Source organism: Oryctolagus cuniculus, chromosome 17 (assembly GCF_051225735.1).
Source record: "Oryctolagus cuniculus isolate XC-2025 breed Fujian yellow rabbit chromosome 17, ASM5122573v1, whole genome shotgun sequence".
In the NCBI taxonomy this organism is placed as follows: Eukaryota; Metazoa; Chordata; class Mammalia; order Lagomorpha; family Leporidae; genus Oryctolagus; species Oryctolagus cuniculus.
The window spans coordinates 49,438,894-49,456,993 of record NC_142883.1 but is presented as its reverse complement, the minus strand read 5'-3'; the positions used below and the strand labels follow the sequence as shown (position 1 = coordinate 49,456,993).

The 18,100-nt window shown below is 42.5% G+C and overlaps 1 protein-coding gene across 8 annotated transcripts in view; it reads left to right on the top strand.

Annotated features, from left to right (window-relative positions):
- The window catches only part of UBE2G1 (ubiquitin conjugating enzyme E2 G1), a 102,024-nt gene that overhangs the window by 75,363 nt on the left and 8,561 nt on the right, over window positions 1–18,100 (top strand). For 5 of the 8 annotated variants that reach the window (XM_070061254.2, XM_070061250.2, XM_070061253.2 and 2 more), the window contains 3 exons: window positions 1,432–1,524; window positions 5,925–6,103; window positions 11,399–11,523. In XM_070061254.2, coding sequence (XP_069917355.1) covers window positions 1,432–1,524; window positions 5,925–6,103; window positions 11,399–11,485 — 359 coding nt within the window. In that variant the 3' untranslated portion in view covers window positions 11,486–11,523. Of the gene's footprint in view, window positions 1–1,426; window positions 1,525–5,924; window positions 6,104–11,398; window positions 11,524–11,893; window positions 12,145–18,100 lie in introns of those variants that run through there. The other 3 variants (XM_089318242.1, XM_089318241.1, XM_017348822.4) reach the window with 3 other exon arrangements.

The window sequence follows — 18,100 nt, the reverse complement described above, 5'->3', positions numbered from 1 at the left end:
ATTTTGTTCTTACCTGAGGTTGGCAAAGAATATGAAGGATCAGCTAACCAAACTCTCTGGTTAGCATTCTTTTACAGTTGGAAGATTGTTAACAGAAAATTTTTTTACAGTTCTGTTTTAAGATTTAGAGGCTTAGACATATGTTGTATAATGAAATTCTGGAGGGAATGTCATTTCTCGTGTCATGCTAAGAAATTGGGCATTGAGGACTGCCTCTGTTCATTACTACTGTTTTTATTAGTTGTGTGGCTTTGAACAATTACTTACATTTGATCTTACCAGTTTCATTTCTAGAGTAAAAATCTTGTGCCTAGGAAATGTTTAGAATGTTTAATGTTCCAATGCTTGTCATAAGAAACAAAAGCAATCAGATATTAGAATAGTGGATAAATTATGAAATGTGAGTGAAAGTAAATGAATGATAGTGACAAAAAGAACAATGTTGGACAGAGTTTCCAACAGCAGCATATAGTACTTTGTGTGTCATTTAAATAAATATGGTAAAATAATAGTGTCTGATCCTGTGAGGTTTCCATAACTCAGTACCGAGAGTAAGGGAGACCTCTTGGAAATTTGGACTTTGACTAGGATTCTCAAAGTTGCCAAAAGTGAAAATGCTTGCAACCCACAGGGAATACTTGGGTTTGATTTTGACTCTGGTTCCTGACCCCTGCTTCCCACCAGAGCAGATCCTGTGAGGTAGCTGTGATGGCTCATGTAATTGAGTTCTTGCCGCCCATATATGAGACTTGGGTTGCTTTTCTGACTCCTGGCTTTGACCCTAGCCAAACTAGCCAACTGTTGTATTTGGTGAGTCAGTTAGCTGATGGAAGATCTTTCTGTCTTGCTCCCTGTCTGCCTTTGAAAGGAAGGGAAAAGGAGAAAGACTATTGGTTGTGTACCTCTTTTTTTTTTTTTTTTTTTTTTTTTAAGATTTATTTATTTATTTGCAAGGCAGAGTTACAGAGAGAGACAGAGACAGAGAGAGTTCTTCCATCCGCTGGTTCATTTCCCAGAGAAGAGGGAGAGAGACAGACACACAGAGATCTTCTATCTGCTGGTTCACTTCCCATATGGCTGCAACGGGCAGGTCTGGGCCAGACTAAAGCCAGAAGTTTCATCTGGGTCTTCCACGTGTTGGCAGGGGCCCAAGTACTTGGGCCATCTTGCTCTGCTTTTTCCAGGCCATTAGCAGGGAGCTGAATAGGAAGTGGAGCGGGTGGGACATGAACTGACGCCTGTTTGGGATGCCAGCATCCCAGGCAACAGCTTTAACCCACTTTGCCACAATGCTGGCCCCCATTGAATTTATTTTTATTGCTAGTGCTGGTTTCTTGTTTTATATTTGTTTGAATGATTGTGTTCTTATAAGCAAGAGCTTACAGGCAAGAATTTGCCTTTTTTTTTTTTTTTTTTTTTCCTCCAGTGAAGGTGGTGTTTTTAAGGCTCACCTCACTTTTCCAAAGGATTATCCCCTCCGGCCTCCTAAAATGAAATTCATTACAGAAATCTGGCACCCAAATGGTAAGTTCATCTAGTTTTATGTTTGCAAATATGATTTCTTATCACTAAAGATTTCAAGGTCAATGAGAAATTTTTGTGCTAGGTTCTCCATGTTCATTGTGTATTTGTCCTTGTATTAAAAGAGGAGTAACAAGATCACATGGAAAAGATAATTTTTTGTTTTCTTAGCCCCCAGCTTTTTTTGAGACTCAGAGTTTCAACCCAAAAGCAATTTTATAGCACTCTGATATCTAAAGATATGCTGTTACAGAGAGCTTAGAAATCATTAATTTGAATTTGTGTTTGTATTTTATCATCTTGTCTTTTAGACCATGGGCAGCTCTTAACTCTCATCTGTATTTTCAGCTGTAAAAAAGTAATGTCCCTCTGACTGCATTAGCTGGCTGATGGAAATAGCATATTGTATTTCGTACATTTGGAAAGCTTCCAATGCTGTTGTGTACGAAGTGATGACATTGACTTTTTTAACCCCCAAACGAGCTACCATGTAAAATTATTTTATGAGCCAAAGGGCAGCTAGAAAAGCTTTGTTATACATAGTCACCCCAAACTTGAGCTTGATTTGTATGCTGGAGCTTGTGTGCATTTCTTTTCTAATTATTTTGACTGCATGTAATCAGAATTGTCTTTTCAGGCTGCTATACTAATATGCATTCTGCTTATCATCTTCAAGCCTTGGTTACAAGAAACAGAAGCATATACTAGTTTCAGCAAAAAAAAAATCAGTGAGAGTAATGAATGAGTAAATTAAGTGAGGTCATATAAAAAGGATTTTAAGTATATTCTTGAATTCAAGATGAAAAAAATGGATATTATGAGAGCCTGCAACTGACAAATGAAAAACTTCTGGCAACCAAGGGAACTACTTACTATATTTCATAGACTCTGAGACAACAGTGATCATAGAAGATACCGGTTTTTGTAGCAGTAAGAAGGGGGTAATCTCTACGGTGTAGGAGTGGTAGAAGGCATTAGCAGTAACCCTGCAGCTGTGCGGGTCCTTGAGTTGATGACATGTGCCCCTTGTTCCTTTGACAGTTAGCTTTTTCTAGGATTTTGGCATTTTCTCCTGCTTTTGTTTGAGTTACTTGATGTGTGATTGGCAGTCTGTAGCCATCTCAGAAGATGATATAATGCTTCTGAATTTTGGCTGTGCCACAAATTAGCCATGTAATTCCATGCAAAGCCTCCTGAGGCTTTTAATTTTCTGTGAAAATTAAATGAGAGTATCTGTGCCAGCAAATACATGGGATTTCCCTTCCTGTAAGAGAAGGGATAGCAGTAGCCTCTGTAGGTAAACAGGACAAGTGATGAAATGAGATTTTTCCTCCCATATTAAAGAGACTTTTCATTTTGTAGGTCTTGAGAGAGACATTAGAGAGAGAAATAATCAAGACTTGGGAGAGAGAATAATTTGTGAAGAAAGGATACCTGATGAGGTGATGTAGCAGGAATGGCAGGTAGAGAAAGAGTAAGTTACAGAAGGAGTAACTTTATTTTGGAATTGAGAAAGGAAGGAAAACCTGGATAAGAGAGTACCTGAATTTATCTGGCACTGAAGGTACAAAGGTGGCTCCCTTTCCATAAGGATATTAGAATCTGTCTGTGGAAGAGACTCACATGGAAACAGAATGGTGACATTGTGAGATGATAGTGAAGGGTACCATCAAGATGTTTGGCAGAAGGAAGGAGTCAAGGAATGGTACTTAGAAAATACTATTTTTTCTTTTAAAGGTAGGTTTATATATTTGAAAGGCAGAGAGAGAGGGAGGGAGAGACAGAGAGATCTTCCATCCACTGATTCACTTCCCAAATGGCTGCAATGATTAGGGCTGGGCTAGACTGAAGCCAGGAGCTTAGAACTCAATCTGGGTCTCCCACATGGGTGGCAGAGACTCAACAGTTGGGCTGTCTTGTGCTGCTTTCCCAAATGTGTTAGCAGGGAGCTGGATTGGGAAGTGGAGCAACCAGGACCCAAAACTGCAATCGTGTGGGATGTTGGTCTGGTAGGTGGTGACTTAACCTGCTGTGCCACAATGCTGGCCCCCATCTTGATTCTCTTTCCCTTTGTTTATGCTGGTGGAAGATTTGAAGGGGAAGCCAGGCAGCTAGCAGGGATCTAGAAGATTGTTTTTTTTAAGATTTATTTATTTATTTGAAAGACAGGGTTACAGAGAGGCAGAGGCAGAGAGAGAGAGGGGTCTTCCATCTGCTGGTTCACTCCCCAGATGACTGCAATGGCCAGAGCGGTGCCAATCCCATGCCAGGAGCCAGGAGCTTCTTCCAGGTCTCCCATGCCATTGCTGGGGCCCAAGGACTTGGGCCATCTTCTATGCCTTTTCCAGGCCATAGCAGAGAGCTTGATAGGAAGTGGAGCAGCCGAGACTTGAACCAGTGCCCATGTGGGATGCTGGCACTGCAGGCGGCATCTTTACCTGCTGAGCCACAACACCGGCCCCAGGATATAGAGGATTTTATCACTGGTTTGGATAAGATACAGGGAAAATTTAAACTAAGAATAGAGGCAGGAAGGATAGTTTTGTAACTCTTACTTGTTGACTTCCAAATATGTATGGTAATGGAGAATTAAGAATTTGAGATCATCTGGGGCCATTCACAGAAATCATTGTAGAATCAAAACCATAATGAAACACCATTTTATACCCAGTAGAATGGCTGTAGCAAAGGTGTTAACATGTCCGTTGTGTTGGGCCAGAAAGGGGTTGACTTTAGGTAGATAAAACGTTGATTAGAAAGTAGTGAAATTAGAACTGTCTTATACAACTAGCAAGAGTGTAAACTAGTGCAGATGTTTAGAAACATTCTAGCAGCTGCTCAAATTGTTAACCACATGACCCAGCAATTCCATTCCTATTATACAAGTCAAGAAAATGAAAAACATATGACCACAAGAAACTTGAACATTAGTGTTCATAGCTGTGTTATTCATATTAGCCAGATAGTGGAAACACCCCAAGTGTCTGTCAGCTGATGAATGGGAAAACAAAAATGTATTTTATCCATAGACTGGATAAAAAGATGTGGAGTACTGATAATTGGTTTCAACACGAATGAACCTTGAAACATTCTAATTTTTGCCAAAGTCAATGGCAAAAGATTGCATAGTGTATGATTCAGTTTATATGAAGTGTCCAAAGCAGGTACATTTGGAGACACAGAGACTGCAGTAGTGATTGTCTAGGGCTGGAGAAAAAGTTGGGGAGAAATGAAGAGTGATTGCTGGTAGCTACAGGGTTTCTTTTTTTGAGTAATGGTAAATAGTATAGAATTTATTATGGTGATAGCTGGACAACTCGTAACTATGCCATTTGGAAACCATTAAACTGTGCACTTAAAATTATGTGATTGGTATATCATATGATAGGTAAAAGTTTTGTGTGGCTTAGGTACATTGAATTTTGGGCGTGTTTTTCTTTAGGTATAATTAGCACATCCAGTTAGCTAAAATTAGTCCAGGATTCAGCAGTGAGCTTATGGCATTGGAAGTTACAAGATGATAAGATTGCAATATAATGGATTAGTTAATTGACCTAGGGAAAGGATGATTAAAGTTGGAGATTAGGATAATATCAAAAGTCAGATTAAGAAAAAGGAAAACTACAAGATGAGTACAAAAAGGGTTCATGAAATGGAGGAAAATGTGTCAGGAAGGTGTTAACATGTCAGTTGTATTGGTCCAGAAGGGGGTTGGCTTTAGATTGATAAAATTACCCAGGAGAGTATGTTGTCCAGAACAGCTGACAAGGAGAAGTCAATTTTCAGAAAGGGGGGAAAAAGTACCTAAGTAGTAAGTAAATAGGGAAGATGAATATAAAATCTCCAGAGAAAGGAGATAACCAGAGGAGCATATGTTGCTCAGTTGTGTGTGTGTGTGTGTGTGTGTGTGTGTGTGTGTGTTTTCCCCCATGTATTTATTTATTTGAAAGGCAGAGTTAGAAAGATCATCTACTTCTTCACTCCCCAAACGGCCTCAACGGCCAGGGCTGGGCAAGGCCAGAGCCAGGAGCCAGGAGCTTCATCTGTGTCTCCTGCATGGGTGCAGGAGCCCAAGTACTTTCCCAGGGACATTAGTAGAGAGCTGAATCAGGAGTGGAGCAACTGGGACTCGAACTGGTACCCATATGGGATGATGGTATCACAGACAGCAGCTTAGTCCACTGTACCATGACACTGGCTCCCATTCAGTTGATTTTAAGATGGGAAAAATATCTTTTCTTTTCAATAATTGATCCCGAGTCTATTGGTTAGCTATTTATGGGGGGAAATGGTTTACTTTCCTTCATATCCGTGTGTAGGTGATGTTGTAATTCTATTTGTAATAGATATTTTATGTACAACCAAATTAGTGATGTATTAAACAAGACTCTTTACTTTTTCAGTTGATAAAAATGGTGATGTTTGCATTTCTATTCTTCATGAGCCTGGGGAAGATAAATATGGTTATGAAAAGCCAGAGGAACGTTGGCTGCCTATCCATACTGTGGAAACCATCATGATAAGTGTCATTTCTATGCTGGCAGACCCTAATGGAGACTCACCAGCTAATGTTGATGCCGCGGTAAGTGGTCGCATGTGTGTCTCCTCCTTCCCCTCTCCCCCCAATCCCCACTCTTGCTTTTGATAAAATCTGACCTGAACTACTGTCTGCCCATCTGTATATATGTATTTGTTTATGTGTATAAACATATTTCTTGACAAAAATTATATATTTATTGTGTATAACATGTCTTGAAATATGTATTCATTGTGAAATGGCTAAATGGAATTATTGAACACATATATTTCCTTGCATATTTATCTTTGTGGGCTTTTTTTGTGTTAAGAACTTAAAACCTACTGTTAGTAATTTTGCAAGAATAGAATATATTAATTATAGTTAAAATAGAGCTCATGAATTTTCTACTGATTATAGCTAAAATTATAGCACAATAATTTCTTAATGATCATATAACAAAAAGATGTAAGTCTTGACATCAAAAGTTGAAAATGCAGGGTAGGGATTTGCGTAGTAACAGTTTTTGTTTTGTTTTGTTTTGCTTTGTTTGGTTTTGTTTTGTTTTTGACAGGCAGAGTTAGACAGTGAGAGAGAGACAGAGAGAAAGGTCTTCCTTTTCCGTTGGTTCACCCCTCAAATGGCTGCTATGGCCGGCGCGCTGCGCCTATCAGGACCCAGGTGCTTCCTCCTGGTCTCCCATGCGAGTGCAGGGCCCAAGCACTTGGGCCATCCTCCACTTCCCTCCCGGGCCACAGCAGAGAGCTGGACTGGAAGAGGAGCAACTGGGACAGAATCTGGCATCCCCAACCGGGACTAGAACCCGGGGTGCCGGTGCCGCAGGTAAAGGATTAGCCAAGTGAGCTGTGGCACCGTCAGTAACAGTTGTTTTGTTTTGTTTTGTTTTGTTTTGTTTTGTTTTGTTTTGTTTTTAAATGTGATCAAAGTTAAGTTGTTTTCAGTTTTGGTAAGCCTTATGTTAACCATGACGCAAAAACCTATAGTCGAGGGGCCAGCGCTATGGCGCAGCAGGTTAATGCCCTGGCCTGAAGTGCTGGCATCCCATATGGGTGCCAGTTTGAGACCCGGCTGTTCCACTTCTGATCCAGCTCTCTGCTATGGCCTGGGAAGGCAGTGGAAGATGCCCCAAGTCCTTGGGCCCCTGCACCCACACGGGAGACCCGGAAAAGGCTCCTGGCTGCTCCTGGCTTTGGATTGGCACAACTCTGGCCGTTGCGGCCAGTTGGGGAGTGAACCATCGCATGGAAGACCTCTCTCTCTCTCTCTCTCTCTCTCTCTCTTTCTTTCTCTCTTTCTCTCTGCCTCTGCCTCTGCCTTTCTCTGTGTAACTCTGACTTTCAAATAGATAAATAAATTGTAAAAAAAAAAAAAAAAAAACCTATAGTAGATACACACAAGATAAAATGTAAAGAATCAAAGTGTACCAGTAGAGAAAACCACTTAATCACAAAGGAAAGACAGCAAGAGAGGAAGAAAGGAAAATGCACAAGACAATCAACAAAATGGCAACAGTAGGTCTGTGTTTCTGTGTCGAGTTAGCATCAAATATAAAGATCTCTCACCTGGAATCTTCCAGATTCCAGACTTTCTCAACCTGTTGCTAGCTGTGTTGCTTACGTTTCCCCTCCACTGCTTTTCCACAGTGGGTCTCATTTCTGTTTCCTGGATCACATTTCTTCCTTTTTTGCCTTGGCTGATGTCCTTCTGCCCAGAAGCCTCATCCTGGAGGAATGTCTCATAATTGATGAGGGTCTCAGAGGAAGTTCCTGGTTCCTGGCTTCAGCATGGCCCACTCATGGCTGTTGCAGCCGGTAGCCATTTGGGGAGAGTGAACCAGTGGATGGAAAAATCTCTCTCTCTCTCTCTCTCTCTGTTACTGTGACGTTCAAATATTAAAGTAAATCCTTCTTTTTTAAATAAGATTTATTTATTTATTTGAAAGTCAGAGTTACACAGAGAGAAGGAGAGGCAGAGAGAGAGAGAGAAAGAGAAAGAGAAAGAGGTAGGTCCTCCATCTTCTGGTTCACTCCCCAGTTGGCCACAACAGCTGGAGCTGTTCCTTTCCAGAGCCAGGAGCCTCTTCGGGTCTCCCACGAGGGTGCAGGGACCCAAGGACTTGAGCTATCTTCTACTGCTTTCCCAGGTCACAGCAAAGGTCACAGCTTGATTGAAAGAAGAGCAGCCAGGACATGAACTTGTGCCCATATGGGATGCCGGTGCCACAGGTGGAGGCCTAGCCCACCACACCACAGCGGCTGTCCCCAGCTGCACTTCTACCGCAGGCATTTCTCAGATTTGCCCCTTAGAAATGTAGCTTCTTCAGGAATGTTTCATAAATCCTCTCTCCCATTATTGAGTTCCAATGAGACTTGCCCAACTACTGCTTCCTCTTCTTTATGGCACATTTTATTTATTTTTAAAGACTTTATTTTATTTGAAAGACAGAGTTACAGAGAGAGAGGCACAGATAACCATCCGTTGGTTCACTCCCCAAATGGCCACAGTGTCTGGAGCTGGGCTGATCTGAAGCCAGGAGTTTCTCCAGGGTCTCCCACGCAGCTCGAGGTCCAAAGCATTTGGGCCATCTTCTGCTTTCCAAGGCCACAACAGAGAACTGGATTGGAAAAGGAGCAGGCTGGACACAAACCGGCACCATGCTGGTGCCCCAGGTGGAGGCTTATCCTATTACCCTGCAATGCCAGCCCCAGTTTATACCTTTTTAAAAAAATTCCAGTATGGTTGTTTTGTGAGGGTCTCAGGAGAGCAAAGAGGTAAACATAACTACTTTTTACTATTCTTGTAATAAGATTTATTTATCTATTTGAAAAAATAACACAGAGAAAGAGAGAGATCGTCTACCTGCTGGTTCACTCCCCCAAATGTGACTGCTATAGCTGGGGCTGAGCTGCTCCATCCTGCTGCCTCCCATGCACATTTGTAGGGACCTGGATTGGAAGTGGAGTAGCCAGGACTTTAGCTGTCACTCCATATATGGGATGCCAGTGTCCCAAATGGTAGCTTAACATGTTGTACCATGGTATCCACCCCCTTTTTTGCTGTTTCCCCTGTATAATATGGGTGTGATAATATCACTTCCCTGCTAATTTACCTGTTACACAGTAGACTCAACAGACAGCAGTGTTAGCTTAGGAACCACCATCTACCCTTCACTTAGAAGTCACCCTTGTACAGTCACGTCTCCGAGAATGTCAGTCTTATTGTGTAAGTCTGTCTAAACTTCTTTCCAGCCCCTGCAATTCACTCGAGCCCTTACTTACCTATATCATGGTCAATCTCCCTGTCTGCCTGCCCTCGGTCTTACCTCTGTCTGCTGGAATGCTGTTTTTAGTGATCTTTTTCTTGAAACTGTCCTTCTCCATTTGACTGAAATTGCCCTCTTCCTCCTTTTCCTTAAAAGTGAAAATGAGGTAATTATAGACATTACTCATATATGACACTTTACCCATAATATTTTAGCAAATGTCCACTCTTCTATATAACTAGAGGAGCGTTATTTTACCTAACCAGATTTACTGTAATTAGCTAAGATAGTCCAATGCCCAGTTTACATTCATGTTCTTCTATTTCCCCCAAAAATGTTCAAAACTTTCTTTCCCAGTCAGTCCTGATGATTCCTGAAAGACTCTTTATCTGACCTGGTTTAATTCCCTTCTTTTAAAAAAATTTAATTTAATGTTCATTTTATCTTATTTTATAAAAAGATTTATTTATTTGAAAGTCAGAGTTATATACAGAGAGAAGGAGAGGCAGAGAGAGAGAGAGGTCTTTCATCCACTGGTTCACACCCCATTTGGCCACAACAGCTGGAGCTGCACCAATCCGAAGCCAGGAGCCAGGAGCTTCTTCCTGGTTTCTCACGTGGATACAGGGGCCCAAGGACTTGAGCCATCTTCTGCTCTCCTAGGCCATAGCAGAGAGCTGGATCGGAAGTGGAGCAGCGGGGACTCAAACCAGCGCCCATATGGGATGCCAGCAATGCAGGTGGAGGCTTTATCCACTAAGCCACAGCGCCGGCCCCTTACTTTATTTAAAAGGCAGACACATCCATGCATACACAACATACATACAGAAGGAGGCAGGGGAGGAATCTGCTATTTCCTGGTTCTTTCCCCAAACGCCCACATTGTGGGCTGGGCCAGGCAGGAGCCAGGAGCCTGGAACTGAGTTTCTCACATGGGTTGGCAGGGACTGAAGTACTTTACCACTTCCTCCAGAGAGAGCATTAGCAGGAAGCTGGAATGAGAAGAGGAGCCAAGGCTCAGACTCAGGCCTCTGACAGGATGTGGTCATTAACTGGTACCAGATGCCCGCTGCAGTTCCCTTTTTTTTTGGTTCCGTGGTAGTCTTTGTTCATGTCAGCATTATAATTTATCCCAGTTTATACAGTGAGTGGTTTGAGGGCAAAACCAATTTTGAGTCTGTTTGTCCAAGACAGGATTGAGGATGTCTGTTTTCACTATCCTTAAATGGATTGACATTCAAAAAATAAATAAATAAAAAACAGGCTGGGTGCGCATTTTCATGAGAAGTTCCTTCTCCTGCAGTATTTTGCCTTTAAGTAAAATCAGTTTTCTTCTCCTGTGAAACTGTGCCAGTGCTATTTTGTGTTCCATTTATATATGTCTAGCAATGATAGTGTACTGTCATCTGCTTCTCCTCCATGAGAAATAGCACTTACTCTATGTAATGCATCCCACCCATTCGCCATACATAGGAGACATTTTTTGTCTGATTTTTTTCAATAGGGAGAGTTGTATTGTTCAAGTAGTCTAAATGTCTCACTTGTATATTATAGATTTTTTTAAAAAAAGATTTATTTATTTGAAAGGCAGAGGCAGAGAGAAAGAGAGTTCTTCCACCCACTGATTCAATGCCCAGCTGGCCGCAACGTCCGAAGCTGCGCCGATCCAAAGCCAGGAGCCAGGAGATTACTCTGGGTCTCCTATGCAGGTGCAGGGGCCCAAGGACTTAGGGCATCCTATACTGCTTTCCCATGTCATAGCAGAGAGCTAGATTGGAAGTAGAGCAGCGGGGACTTGAATTGGCGCCCATATGGGATGCCAGTGCTGCAGACCACAGCTTACTCCACTGATGCCACAGCGCTGGTCCCAAAACTGTGTTCTTCTTGGAAGAGACTTGAGGTAGCTCGCCTAAGAGATTTCTGCTACTATGTTTCAGCAGAGAGCCTTGCAAAAGTTATTATTTGACTTATGTACTTTATCAACCTTTACATTTAAAGAACATAAATTATTAAAAGATTATTTTAAAACTTAAAGATTATAAGGAGTTTCTATAAAATCTTTATGTTTTTATATACAGAAAGAATGGAGGGAAGACAGAAATGGAGAATTTAAAAGGAAAGTTGCCCGCTGTGTAAGAAAAAGCCAAGAGACTGCTTTCGAGTGACATTTATTCAACAGCTAGTAACTTCATTTACTTCAGGGGTAAGTTCATTTTATTAATTTTTTTACTGTATTTATTATATAATTTTTAGAAAACTTGTGATTTAGATATTTGAATTGCTTGTTTTCATTGGCCTCTTTTTTTTCATGATATTATCCAGTACTTTGTTGGTTCTCCCGCCTTTAATATAACCTGCTTGTTTTTCTTCTTTAATACACTCAACTTTTTAATTAGACATTCTGTGTTCACATGGTTGGTATGGTGACAGTCTGCTTCTTTTTAGTGGTAGCAAAATTTCTAATTATATAGTTTTTATTGGCGCTATTGCGTAGTGGGTAAAGCTGCCGCCTACAGTGCTAGCATCCCGTGTGGGCGTCGGTTTAAGTCCTGGCTGCTCTACTTCCAATCCAGCTGTCTGTTTTGGCTTGGGAAATCAGTGGAGGATGACCCAGGTCCTTGCGCACCTGCACCCGTGTGGGAGACCTTGAGGAGGTTCCTGGCTCCTGGCTTCAGATCAGCGCAGCTCCTGCCATTGCGGCCACTTGAGGAGTGAACCAGTGGATGGAAGACCTCTGTCTCTCTCTCTTTATCTCTACCTCTCCTTCTATCTCTGTGTAACTCTGACTTTCAGATAAATAAATAAATCTAAAAAAAGAATTGTATTTATTGCAGTTCAGTTTCTTAGTTGTGTGTGTTTTGTTTGTTTGTTTTTTTTTTTTTTTTTTTTTTTTTTTGACAGGCAGAGTGGACAGTGAGAGAGAGAGACAGAGAGAAAGGTCTTCCTTTGCCGTTGGTTCACCCTCCAATGGCCGCCGCGGCCGGCGCACCGCGCTGATCTGGTGGCAGGAGCCAGGAGCCAGGTGCTTTCCTGGTCTCCCATGGGGTGCAGGGCCCAAGCACCTGGGCCATCCTCCACTGCACTCCCGGGCCACAGCAGAGAGCTGGCCTGGAAGAGGGGCAACCGGAACAGAATCCGGAGCCCCAACCGGGACTAGAACCCGGTGTGCCGGCGCCGCTAGGCGGAGGATTAGCCTAGTGAGCTGTGGCGCCGGCCGAGTTTCTTAGGTTTTATCTTTGGGGTTCCCACCCTGACCACTGCTGGATACTGAAGTTTCTACATCTTGCTTTATATATATATATATATATATAGAGAGAGAGAGAGAGAGAGAGAGAGAGAGAGATTTATTTATTTATTTATTTATTTATTTATTTATTTATTTATTTGAAAGGCCAAGATAGAGATGTTCCATCTGCTGGTTCACTCCTCAAATGGCCGCAATAATCAGAGCTGATCTGGATCGAAGCCAGGAGCTTCATCCAGGTGTCTCATGTGGGTGCAGGACCACAAGGACGTGGACCATCTTCTGTTGCTTTCCTAAGCCATTAGCCGGGAGCTGGATCAAAAGGAAAGCAGCTGGGACTGGCACCCATATGGGATGTCGGCATTGCAGGCGGAGGCTTAACCTTTTGCATCACAGTGCTGGCCCCTACATCTTCTTATACTGTATATTGTGTATGGAAAGGAAAGGATGAATTAAATCTTTTTCTTATTTTTCTAAAATATCATTTATTATACTGCCCAAACCATTGTACCATATTATCTGATAGGGCCAGTAGGAGTAGTTTCTCTTTTACTGTTTAGTATCTGTGTGTAAGTTTTATCTTAAGTCTAGCAAAGAGAGAGATGGAAGGCACCCCTGAGACTTAGAAGAGATGTATGATGTGGATGAACTGAAGCACACGTCCGTTATTGGGCCACTTCTTTTTAATTGTCATTCTTTTTTAAAAAGTTATTCTAGTGACTTTCCAGCTTCAGATTTGGAAACAACTCTTCCTTAAGTGGCTATCAAGTATGAGTATCCTCAAATGTTGCTGTTACATAAATCTCACCCATCTGCAACTTATTATCATATACACGACATCCTTAAATTCTCAGTCTTTCGGAGTGCATTAACAACATCATTAGGAGAATGCACTGCCGTAACCAAGGTGTTACAGAGTGCACATGGTTCTGACAGCATCATGGAGAGACTTTCTGTAGGAAACAAATCTAAACCACACAGGAGACATGAGTGAAGATGCTCAAGACAAATCAAATGCACAACTGAGACTCCAGATTGCCATTTAGTATGTGTTGTATTGTAGGATATAAAAACTACCCACACTTATGGAATGTTCAGCTCATACCCAAGACAGTCAAAGCCTCCCGTAATTCAATATGCCACTCTTTTCTGGTTGTGTCAAAAATAAACAACCAGCAAATGATTTCAACTCTTAAAGAAAATCATTTACACTTAAAAAATCGGATGAGGTGGGCTTCTCTCCTTTTTTTTTTTTTTTTAAAGAGATTTATTTATTTGAAACAGCTACACAGAGAGAGAAGGAGGGGCAGAGAGACAGAGGTCTTTCATCCATTGATTCACTCCCCAGTTGGCCGCAATGGCTGGAGCTGCGAAGGCAGGGGCCCAAGGATCTGGGCCATCTTCCACTGCTTTCCCAGGCTATTGCAGAGAGCTGGATCAGAAGAGGAGCAACCGGGACTAGAACCAGGCGTCCATATGGGATGCCGGCGCTTCAGGCCAGGGTGTTAACCCACTGCGCCACAGTGCCGGCCCCACGCTTCTCTCCTTCTTAAAAATGTTTCCAGAGCTACTAAAAACTTGAATTTATAAAATAGTTGATAAAAATATTTCTCTGGATTGTATAAGAAGGGAGACAGGACCACTAATAACACATGATGAATGATACTTTTTTTTTTTAAACATTTTTTTTTATTTGACAGGTAGTGTCGCTCCCCCTCTTCGTGGAGGAACGACACTAAGCCCTGCCTAGGCTTCATATCCGAGTCACGGCACCATTATGTCGCTCCCCCTCTTCATGGAGGAACGACACAGGACCCTGTGCTGTTCTTTCGTCTGCTCGGCCCTCCCCGGGTTTGCTGCTGGTTCTTCCCGGGTTGGCTACTGTCCCTTCCACCTCCGTGGAAGGGCGGTTCCCCCTGGCCACTTTCCCCACTTCCGCAGGGGAGCGGCACACCGCCGGCCGGCTCGCTCAGGGGCTGCACAGGTGTTCCCTTAGATGTTCCCCTTAGATGTTCCTGGTGCATGCCGTCTCTCTCCTCCTTTATAGTCCTCCTCCGCCAATCCCAACTCGGCTGCCCACACGCCGAGTACGCTGCTCTCCTCCAATCAGGAGCAAGTCCTACAGTTTATTGGCTGAACTGGAGGCAGCTGTGTAGAAGCTGTTTTCTTCTCTCCCAGCGCCATATTGTGGGAGAGCAGATGCATAGAATAAGTCTTAATTCCAGTAACTTAGTCTAGTCCGAGTTGCTCCCCACAGGTAGAGTTATAGACAGTGAGAGAGAGAGAGAGACAGAGAGAAAGGTCTTCCTTCTGTTGATTCACTCCCCAAATGGCCACTATGACCAGCGCTGCGCCGATCCGAAGCCAGGAGCCAGGTGCTTTTTCCTGGTCTCCCATGCGAGTGCAGGAGCCCAAACACTTGGGCCATCCTCCACTGCCCTCTCAGGCCACGGCAGAGAGCTGGACTGGAAGACGAGCAACCAGGACTAGAACCTGGCGGCCATATGGGATGCCATGGTGCTGCAAGGCGGAGGATTAACCAAGTGAGCCACGGCGCCGGCCTGGTGAATGATATTAACCAGACTTGGCTTCTTTCTCTGCTGCTTCATCAGGGGCTGGATGCTCCTCATTTTGCCTTCTTCTAGCGGACTGAAGACTTTTTTTCTGTCTCTTCCTCTCTCTCTAACTCTACTTCTCAGATAATTAAATCTTTAAAAATTAAATGTTGTGGCCTTTTATATCTCCTTAGGCCATGCCCTCCTCCCTCCTGCATTTCTTGGTCTTTTTTTTTTTTTTTTTTAATATAAATTTCCAAAGTACAGTTTATGGATTACAACAGCTCCCCCGCCCCCCCCCCCCCATAATTTCTTAGTCTTAATTCTTAGTTTCCATTTCTTTTCTTCATGATTTTACCAAGTGTGCTTCCTAAGTAATATAAACATGTTCTTAAATTATATGTTGAGGAGCTTCAAAAAGTTTATGGAAGGGACTAAAGCCAACATCAGCAATGCAAACATCCCATATGGGCATTACTGGTTTGATTACTGGCTGCTCCACTTCTGATCCAGCTCCTTGCTAATGCACTTGGGAAAACAGCAGAAAATGGCCTAAGTCTTGGGCCCCTGCACCCACATGGCAGACTTGGAAGAAGCTCCAGGCCCCTGGCTTCATATCGACCCAGCTCCAGCCCTTGCAGCCATTTGGGGAGTGAACCAGCAGATGGAAGTGTCCCCCCCCCCCCCCAGGTCTCTCTCTCTCCCCCTCCCTCTGTCTCTCTGTAACTCTGCCTTTCAAACAAAAAAAAAAATCTTTTTTTAAAAAAAAGTTTATGGAAAATGTCTGCTACCATTTAAAAAACATTTTTTAAAAATTTATTTTATTTGAAGGGCTGTTAGAGAAAGATCTTCCATTTGCTGGTTCACTCCCCAAATGGCCACAACAGCAGGAGCTGAGCCAATTCAGAGGAAGGAGCTTCCTCTTGGTTTCCCACAGGGGTCTAGGGGCACAAGAACTTGGGCCATCTTCCACTGCTTTCTCAGGCACATAGGCAGGGTGCTGGATTGGAAGTGGAGCAGCCCGAACTTGAATCAGTGTCCACATGGGGTGCTGGCCCCTGCTTGCTTCTTTTTAATTAAATCTCTTTATGAAATTTTTGATATCTTCTCATGTGGAATTACATGAATATATTCTTTTGTGACTTTTATTGATCAACACTACATTGCATTCTTCAAATTGATCTTTGTTGTGTGTATCTTTATCTGTCTTTACCATTATATAGTTCTCGATTAGGTAAATTACCTCTCTTTAATCTCATTGCAATTATTTTTTGATTCCGGATAGTAGTGTTTTGTTTCTGTCTTGTTTTGCTGTTGAAAAAGTGTGACTATCCTTGCTTACTCCTAACATGTAATATGAATGTTTATTTGGAGTATATCCCTGGGGTAGGATTATGTTGAGGGTACATGTACAACACTTTGATTGGATAAAGCCAAATTATTTTCAAAATTATTGCATCTGTTTATACTCCCATTAGCAAGGATAAGGATTCCATTTGCTCTGTGTCTTTTCGTTTCTAACATTTGATATTATCAGCCCTCTGAGGAGTTTTGAATCTGCTGTAAAATGATAGTCATTGTGGACTTCATATACTCTGTCCTGTTACCCATGAAATTGTCTATCATTTCATGGGTTTGACCACTGAAATTTCCAGTGTGAAATGCCTGAACCCCCCCCCCCTTTTTTTTTTTTTTAAGATTTACTTCTTTATTTGAAAGGCAGAACTCCAGAGGGCAGGGGGCAGGGGTAGTCTTCCATCTGCTGGTTCACTCCCCAGCTGGCCACAACAGCTGGAGCTGGTCCGATCTAAAGCCCGGAGCCAAGAGCTTCTTTCGGTCTCCCACGTGGGTACAGGGACCCGAGGACTTGGACCATCTTCTGATGCTTTCCCAGGCCATGGCAGAGAGCTGGTTCGGAAGTGGAGTAGCCAGCTGGCACTGCAGGCGGCAGCTTTACCCACTACTCCACAGCACTGGCCCCTCTCACTCTTTCTGTGAGATAGATTTTTGATATTTTAGTGTCTTTGTGATATCTTTGTATGAACAGAGGTTCCTAATTTTAATGCAGTTGAGCTTACCAATCATCTCCTTTATGTATTTTACATTTTATTTCTTAGTTAAGAAATCTTTCTATTCCTTGTCATTGGAAAGCTGCTGGCTTTTTTGTGTTTGTGTGTGTGTGTGTGTGTGTGTGTGTGTTGTGTGTGTTTTTTAAAGATTTATTTATTTGAAAGGCAGAGATAGAGGAGAGAAAGTCAGGGCAAGATGTTTCATCCAGGTAATTCACTTCACAAATAGCCACATTGGCTGGGGCTGGGCCAGGCCAGAGCCAGGAGCCTCTCCTGAATCTTCTAGTTGAGTGTAGGTTACGGAACTGTATTAGAGGTGGAGCAGCCAGGACCCAAACTGGCGCCCTATAGGGTGTCGACACTGCAGGCGGAGGCTTAACACTGCACCACAGCGCCTGCCCTGTAGATACTGTTTTATACTATCTTCTAAGTGTTTTTATAGCTTTGCCTTACATATCTTTGTTGAATCCACTGGAAGTGATTCTTTGGTAAGGCATGAGTCAGACGTTGAACTTCCTTCTCTCCCATTCTTGTTGTATTTCTGTTGCCCACATCATTGCTGAAAAGTCCTTTCTTTCACCACTGATACACTATACTAGTTTCAAGTTTCTAGCTATGTATTGACATGTTTCTGTTCTTTCTGTTTTGCATTGGTTAACTTGTCTGTCTCTGAACCAGTATCATATTCTCTATTATTTGTTTTATGATAAATGTATGAAATGCAAAGATACAAAAGTAAGTCTAAATTATATCCACAGTTCATCCTCTTTTCATGTTTTCTGAACTTACAGATCTCCTTACCTGAAATGCTGAACATTTGTCCCTCTTACCATCAGATTTCCCAATCACTTTGCAGTCTTTGAATTATTTCCTTTGTAACTATCTAGCCCGTTGGTTTTTGTCCTATGTTTG